The sequence below is a fragment of the Chelmon rostratus genome, chromosome 21 (genome assembly GCF_017976325.1).
Source record: "Chelmon rostratus isolate fCheRos1 chromosome 21, fCheRos1.pri, whole genome shotgun sequence".
NCBI classification, from domain to species: Eukaryota; Metazoa; Chordata; class Actinopteri; order Chaetodontiformes; family Chaetodontidae; genus Chelmon; species Chelmon rostratus.
Window position 1 is genome coordinate 16,450,756 of NC_055678.1, and position 8,499 is coordinate 16,459,254.

An 8,499-nucleotide genomic window follows, 5' to 3' on the forward strand; every position below is an offset into this window, starting at 1 on the left:
ATACACAGCACATTCAAAAATCAAGACCAACTTAACAAACTAGTTAACTTCATTTTATCACTTTTCTTTTCCTCACACTTCATCTGCACTATGATGTGGGACACAATCACATGCACCACCCTGCTTTACCAGTGGGGGCACTAGAGGCTGCAGGAGTCGGCGTGGCTGTGTGATTTATGTGAAAACACTCTTGTTAGAATAACAGCCTCAATCATCGGGCCTGCTGACGTAACATGACAGATTTCATTCAAACTGTAGAACTGAAATTTAAGCAAGTAATTGCTGTGTGTGTGTGTGTGTGTGTGTGTGTGTGTGTGTGTGTGTGTGTGTTTTCTGGCTGTCTGCTGATGAAAACAGTGGATGGAAAGTAAAATTGTGCTTATGTCACACTGGAGCAGAGCAGAGCCTTTTCTTTACATCCCCTGTATTTTATGCATGTGGATGCGAGTTAAATGGGTGTCCTTCATCTGCGCCAGAGATATTTTGATTTGACATATTTTCAGACGACGAGGCATTCTGAGGAAGAGTAACCCGTCCTCTTGCTGTTCCGCTGCCCTGCTATGTGGCACACTCTGTACTATCTTACACTGTGCCTCTGGCCTTCCTCTGCCCCTCTGACGCTGGTACAAATGTTTTTATGCTAGATTGATGGTGACGGTGAAGTGTGTGCTCTGATTGGTTCACAATGATTGTGAAAGCCTCATCATCTCATTGGAAATAATTCTACATTGTATTTGAGTGTCCGGCCTCAGGCTAACTGCTGCTACTCCTCAGATTACAGATCAACACACATGTTTCGTAATGAGGAAGTCATTGGTTTGGCTTTCAGCTAATTGGGACAATGATGCATATTAATGAACTCTGTTATTATGTCTTTTCATTATAAATGCAACAGGGAGTCCAGCACATGGTGTTACTGATTAGTAGGAGGGCAGTGTTACAGTACACTGCTGTGTGTCCCTGACTCCTTACACACTTTCTCTCACACACACGCAGGATTAATGCAAGCTGTTCTTTCTCTGCGTGTGCGGACCTGTATTACTCACATTGTGGGGAAATGTCTTCTTTGTGAGGACAAAACACAAGTCCCTATAATGTAAATTGTTAAATTTAAGAAGAAGCAGTCATGGTAATGGTTAGGGTAAGTCTCCTGGAAATTAATTTAAGTCCCCAGAATTGATGGAAGCTTGACTCTGTGTGTGTATGTGTGTGTGTATGTGTGTGTGTGTGTGTGTGTGTGAGTTGCAGGGAACCGTATTGAGGATTATTGCTGATAGCGTGGAGCCTGCACGTCACAGAGAGAGAGGAAAAAGAACTGGATGCTGTGTTTCTGGTTCATCTCAGGGGGAAAGGTGGAGGCAGGTGCAAATAACGTAGAATTAAAACCACGAGGAGAACAAGCTGTGTGCTTTGTTTGGATCTGCAGGGTGTAATAACTCTCCAGCGTACTGCGTGGGTGGATTTTTTTTGAACAGTCTGTAATTAAAATGCATGAGTGGACTGCTGAAGAATGATGATTTCAGTGTTACAGTAAGGGCGTTTGTTCTGCCAGTCTTCAGTCATTGTGAGGGAGGAGAAAGTGAAAGGTGAAGGAGAAAAATCCACTTCATTCGTTCACTCTCAGGATTTGGGTGATTACTTTAAACACGCTGATTGCAGATGTTCTTTTGCACACATGTGCACAACAGCCAACAAACAAACAGGTGCCTCTGCAACCAAAGCACTCACTGAGGCACACATGAGGAATAACCCCAAATAACAGCCTCTCAGACGTGCGGCCATCTTTTGTTCATAACCTAAACACATGCGAAATTTTAAAGCATTTTAATCGTTGAGCTCGGATTCACCATGTTGCAAGGTTTCCATCATCTTAATTGTTTGATGCATCCACACATTGCACACAAGCAGTCAATGCTCCACAAACCTCTCTCAGACACATCCTGTTCTTCCCTCTGTGTCCCTCTGTCTAACAACACTTGGTCTGTTTGTCTTCTTCCAAAAGACTGTGACTGATCATTGGGAGCGTGGGAGATACATATCCATCACTATTTGTTCACTTTTGATATATTTAGGTCTAGCCCTAAAATGAAAAAAACAGACAGGGTCCATATCTTTTCTATTGGATTTGGAGTCACAGCAGTGCAGACAGATTGTGTATTTAAAACATGGCGATACCAATATGATGGTTTCATCTCTGTTTCAACTGCAGATTGGTTTTCTTTCCTGTTCAAACCACAGCCAAGTTCTCTGTGCTGCACTTTGTTTACCAGATGAACATTATTCCTGTTTGGATCCGGGTGCCACACACAGGTCAACACTCTTCTACGGATGTTTGTGAATTTTACAGGCTTCTCTAATTATCTTCTCTTCTGAAATATTGCTGCACAATTGTGCTTTTGTATTTTTGGAGAATACTGTTATAACTGCTGAGATGTTGGCTATTATTTGGCCCAATATTGCCTCAGGGGTTAAAGCTTGGCTGCAGTATTTGTGTGTTTGCTGTATGGGGCTGAGTGAACAGTAGGTGTTTGTTGGTTGTGTGTAAAAAGTTCAACAGTAGACAAAGAACTTAAAATAGAAGAAATGAGAGACAATGCAAAACAAGTTTTCCTTTATGTTTTTTTTATTTTATTTTAAGATTTTGTTTGACTTCTTTGCAAAAATTTACATTGACAATAAATATACATTCACAATTAAAAAAAATAGTTCTGATTACAACAAAACATTCAAGTTTACTTAGCTATTAGAAAATCTATGATAAGATGTAAACAACATTATTCCCCCACCAAGGGTCTCTTTTGTCTCCCCTCTGACATCTGGAAAAGGCATGACGTCAACAAAATACATTTTACGCACCGATGCGCGAGTCTCACAAGGTATGAAGCCACGTCACACATTGGGGCTCTGATTGACAGGACAAGCTAACATTCTCACAAGTCTCGTGGGCAAGGTTTTTTTTTTTTGGTGGTTTTCGCGCACTCGCGAGTCCAGTCAGTGTCCTTGGAAACGGCACTGCGCCAAAGCGCGCGGCGGCTCCGGCGTCTCCACACCTCACGTGTCAGTTTGAGCACAGCCGGCCGCGCAGGTCGCCTCTCAAGCTGACGCACAAGGCTCCGGCTCCTTCCAAAGGTTTTGCGTTGAGTTTGCGCCTCGCAGTCCGCTTAGCTGATCACACATCTCTCTTTGTCTTTGCCCTGGCCGCCCCCTATCGCCTTCTCCTTAATGTACATGAGGTCGCTGTGCACGCTGGGCCTCCGGGCGCACGGAGTGACCACGCCGTACGCCTCCCCAATGTCCTTCATCTTCTTGTTCTTCAGAGACTTTCTGTGCAGCATGTCGCAGTACTGCACGGACACTTTCCGGTGAAGGTCGGGACTCATTTCGTGAGGTAGTTTGGCCAAGGTAAACAGAGTCTGAAACATCTTATCCACGTTCTCGTTGCGTTTGGCGGAGATTTCGAAGTACGCGCACTTCTCGTCCCCGGCCACCAGCTGCTCGATCTCCTCCTGCTGCACCTCCCGGTAAAACTCTCTGTCGCCCTTGTTCCCACAGATGACCAGCGGCACGTCGATGTTCTCCTTGATCTTGTTTTTCAGGCACGACTTGGTCTCGAATATCTGTCGCTTGAGCCGCTGCACCTCGTGGAAGGAGTCTCGGTTGTCCAGGCTGAAGACGAGGATGAACACGTCGCCTGGAGGGAGAGAGAGGAGATGCTTTGGTTAGGTTTTGCTTATGATGCGGGCACAGTGACAGAGATGCCGCCTGTGTGTTTTCTCAACCTGTCACGCACTGTTGCACCCTGCAGCCATGCGCTCAGGACGCACAGTGACAACATATTTGTAGCGTTCAAAATTTCTGATTATCACTGCTTTCTGATTCTCTATAACTACTCGTAAAGCGGAAAGACACCTATGTGGATAAGTACCTGTCAGTATGGATAGTCTCCTCATGGCGGGGAATGGATGGTTCCCTGATGTATCCAGTATGTCTAGCTGGTAAACGTCTCCCTTGATGCTGTACAGTTTCCTGTGGAAGTCCTCGATGGTCGGCGTGTACTGCTCGTCAAACCTCCCGTTCAGGAACCGGGACACGATGGCCGTTTTCCCAACTTTGGTGGATCCCAAAATCACCATCCTGTAGCAGTTCTTTGCTGGGATGTCAAAATCGCTCTCTGATGGGGACATTTTCTTAATCATGGCTATACCCGGGTCCGTGGACGTGTGTGCGTAAAAGGCGGTCGAGGAGCCTTTGGTGTGTGTGGACGCTGTGGTTTCGCTCTGCTGTGCGTTGCTGTCTGGATTCGGGACTGCGGCCGTGTATTTAAGCACGCGGCGGACCCCTCCTCCTGCCGACGTCACAGCTCAGTGAGCAGGGACCGTGAGCGCCACAGAGCGCAGGGAGAAGCGGACCAAACTCTCACTGGTGCGTCAGTCTGTCATTTCAAAGGAAGAGGAGAAGCAGCGCTGGGAAACAGTGACAAACAGACAAAAAGCAGGACACAGTTTAACACTGGGGCGATGGGACCGTGCAGCTGGCCCTGTGCGTAACAGCAAAATCAAAACTTCCACAGAACAGGTTGATAATTAACACGTTTTCCGGTATTTAACCCGGTTTGGTGCACTGTGTTGAAAATGAGGGTGAACATTAGACAGTTTCTCAAAACATTAAACCAGCTGATGTGACTTCAGTTCCAGTCCTCATCCTCACTGGTGCTGACTAATCAAGTGGCCTCTGGACTGTGGTTATTGTTATGTTTAGTTCACAGCACCAGGTTTCAGTTTAATGCAAAAGAAAACAAAGATGATCACAGTAAAAACAACAGTAGTGGATAAATACCTGTAGGCTAAGCTTGAATTGCAAAGACGTATTCATTAACGTTTGCATTCATACCCTCAGTGGCTGCTGCAGCTTCTTATTCATGCAAAAGGACCCTTCAGCAGCTTTCAATACAGGCTGCAGTTACTAACGTGACCAAAGGGGGGCACTCAGGGTACAGTTTTATCCAGATGAAAAGCATGACTTAGTGGAGAAGCTTTGTGTGTGTGTCTGGGTGTGTGCAGGCGTCACAATATAAGCAGTCTCAGTCTGTTAAGTGGACTGCCTTTAAGAGATTTTGATCACGGCTGGCGACTGCGAAAAGACTTGAAACAGTCACCTGCCATACTCATTTATGTGTAATGACAAACAAACAAACAAACCCATTTTTCAGTAGGGCTTCACAGAATTGAATGGAGTTTGTGTAAAAGTGAAGGGGAGGAGGCAGCGACTCGGTTAAAGTGAAGGCACAAGCGCACCTGATTCAGTCTGGCTGATTCCAAAATGAACCTTTTCTGTGTGAAGACTGGCTGACTGACTTGGTGGCATAAAATACTGAAAGTGTGAGAACTCTGATCGGGTTCAGTGAAAGTTAAAATGTGACCTAAACCAAGATTTAATGAGATGCTGGGGTCACACACCAGGTGTCTTGCTGTCCAAGCTGGCATCACCGCTGTAAGCCAGCAGTGGTGGACGGAGCTTGGCGTGAACATCCTGATGAGACTGAAAAAGCATTTCCATCCACCTGTTCCATCCACCTTTTCAAGCTTGGCAGATGTGGAAAAGTTGGCGTATCGATAAAACGAGAACAAAACAAAGTGCAATGGAAGCAGGCGTCGTAAGTAAATCATGAAAACATCCCATTTGTGTGGAGTGATGAGGAGACTGCAGCCTTCCTCGCACCAACGCCACCAATTGTTTTGTCTCGACAATTGAACTCCCCCTAATTGAACAACAGTAGTGGACGGAAAAGTGCATTAATTTACGTTGTCTTTTGCAGATTATCTGCAAATTTCTTCAATATTTCTGCTCAGTCTTTAACCGAAACCAGTCTGGTGACATCTGACAGCCATCAGCTTGAAAAGCCAAGCGCCCAGCCACCATGCAGCCAGGAATGTACCAATATCGGTACCAACGCTAACCTCAGACAGACAAATTACTGTTTTGATCTCTTACAGTATGAACAGAGAGCCACATTTATTCCTACGAAGATTGCTCAATAAGCTCCAAAAAAAAAAAAAAAAAAAAAAACACTGCCCAAATAGCAACTAGTTATGAGTCCATTTGTGAGCACAGTGATCACTGAACAGACCGCACTGTAAACAGCTTCCCACTGGTGTTCCCACCAAAGAACACTCCCCTGTTAAATGTGACTGGCCCCTGAGCCTTTAAACTCTGGGATAATCAGTAAGCGTATTGTCCGTGTCTGAGTTGTGCTGGGTTAACAGGCTACAGAGTGTGCGTCACAGAGTCAGTGGACGACTGCTCCGTAAACTTGGTTTTTTTCTTGAGGCGTCCTGCTCAGACAAAAAAACGTCTCATCCTCACCCTCTGTGTCCCATGACCTGGCCACCTGTGTGAATATGTTGTTGGGTGTCTTGGGGCAGCTGCAGAGGAGTAATGTGTTCCTGTGTGTGCAGGAGTAGGTGCTTTCACCGGTGTGTTACCTAGTGTAAACCCCTCAATGGAGACATGCACGGTTCATAAAAACTTGACAACACGATTTGGCCAAGGTGTTCAGGGCAGATTGGGGACAAATGCAGGAGGAGGAGGGGAGGCAAAAAAGAAAAATTAGTGATGTCTAGACTGGAAAACCATGCAAACAGTTGCCCTCAGCCACCGTTCAGCTCTCCTTCCTGCGTTGCATCTAAGCAGCAGCAGAACAAGATATTAAAGCAGGGCTGAAAGTGTGCTCTTTTTTTTTTCCTGTGTGAGCGGCAGTAATGAGGAAGAGGTGTCATGTGAAAACACTGGTCATGTCTGGCTGATAATGACACCGCGAGGTACAACAGTGCAACAGGAAAAGCAGAGGAGAGTGGAAAAACAAACGGTGCAGGCCGCGAGCAAATACGACTTCTGCCAGGTAGCTCATAAAGGACGGAGTGGGAGATACAGATCAGGCGCAGAGATGCAGCCAGCCCTGAAATCTGGCATGAAACACTAAAAAAAAAAAAAATCACCTCAGCTTACACTTGCTTTTAATCGACCTCCTACATGCCTGGATACAGTCCAGTCCATCAGAGGGAGCGGAACTGCTTCAAATCCACATGCAAATCACCTGCAGTGTTTAATCACATGCATTAAAGGTCCCAGTCGTCCCCCTCTACAGGGTCACAGTCACCTCTGGACACATCACCTCACAGCACTCCGACGTGTCTCCAGTTCACATTTAGAATCCGCTTTAATGGGAAAACACAGTGCTGTGAAGCACATAACAATCTTCAGATAACTCCTGGATGTCATGGTGGCTATTTTCAGATTTGCTGTCAATCAGTTAAAAACGTGCCTTAAAGCAAAAGTTCAACATTTTGAGAGGTGCCCTTGTTCACTCTCTGGCTCCGATGAGTAATGTCTGCCCATAAATATGAAGCTGGAGCCAGCAGCCAGCTAGCCTAGCTTAGCATAAAGACTTGGAAAAGATAGCCTGGCAATATCCTCCTAAAATCTGCACTGCTTGCCTGGCAACTGGTCCCAGCCGAGAAACAGTCGGACACATACTCTCCTGTCAAAGAGCGAGTTGTGGGCCCACACTGCTCTTTCCAGTCTTTATGCTAAGCTAAGACAGCCAGCTGATGCTAGCAGCTTCACATCATATGCCTTGCGCAGACATGAGAGTGGTATGAATCTTTTCATCCACTTCTCTGCTAAAAGACATATTTCACAAAATATTAAACTGTTCCTTTAAAATCTGTGTTGCATTCGAGGGTCAAGTTGGTGCTTGTCAAGCAAATAGGCTACATTTGATAGTCGTGTGCTACCAAAAAGTAAAGAGAGAGGATGTCATAATGTGACAGCAATCTAGTTGGTCCTCCAGCTCTATGTAGAGATCCTATAGATCATATTCTTACAATATTGCAGAGGTTTTAATGTTGTTGTTTGTGTGTGCTAATGCACATCTCTTGGACCAGACAGGAATCCAACCAATGTTATAACTGCTCCATAAAACTGCTGGGGCAGTCTGCTTTGAGTTCTGGCTGTGAAAACTTAATCTTAAAAAAAATAAAAAAATAAAAAAAACTTATGTCTCACAGCTTGTCTCACAGCAACAAAACAAAGCTGTCAGTGGGCCCTTCTTTACCCACTGACACACATTGTGTTCACTCACACTACAGCTTTTAGTCTGCCTCTCTGCACGGCCAGAACCTGCGACGCGTACGCTCCCGCCGTACCATCAGCTGACCGGACAAGATGTGGAGCTCACACTGAACATGAACTGAATGTCAGCCAATAACAACTTAAACAATGTTGACCGCATGTTAAATGTGTGTGGAAGAATTCAGCCAGATTCTAAGGTGACTTGGGGCGTGTACTGCAAGTCGTAAGGGAATAATAATAATTGATCAGAGGTCTGACAGGATTAAATATATACATGACATAATACATGACAACCAGCCCAGCTCCAGGCCACCAGAGTGCATATCTGAGACAGGAGCATGGCGTCAAATGTTTCTGCTTTTGGCTGTT

The 8,499-nt window shown here is 45.4% G+C and overlaps 1 protein-coding gene across 1 annotated transcript; it reads right to left on the reverse strand.

The window, feature by feature from the left end:
- Positions 1–2,729: 2,729 nt before the first annotated feature.
- LOC121625106 (dexamethasone-induced Ras-related protein 1-like) lies at positions 2,730–4,236 on the reverse strand. The gene is made up of 2 exons (XM_041963160.1): positions 3,926–4,236; positions 2,730–3,691 (listed from the first exon to the last, which is right to left on the reverse strand). The coding sequence occupies exons 1-2, from the start codon at positions 4,194–4,196 to the stop codon at positions 3,162–3,164; spliced, it is 801 nt and encodes a 266-aa protein (XP_041819094.1). The 5' UTR covers positions 4,197–4,236; the 3' UTR covers positions 2,730–3,161.
- Positions 4,237–8,499: the final 4,263 nt, after the last annotated feature.

What these genes read in the sequence shown, in the direction of transcription:
- LOC121625106 (XM_041963160.1), bottom strand. Translation starts at nt 4,196, where the DNA reads ATGATTAAGAAAATGTCCCCATCAGAGAGCGATTTTGACATCCCAGCA. An exon ending in GAGACTATCCATACTGACAG is followed by an intron (nt 3,692 to 3,925) that starts GTACTTATCCAC and finishes CTCTCCCTCCAG; the next exon opens with GCGACGTGTTCATCCTCGTC.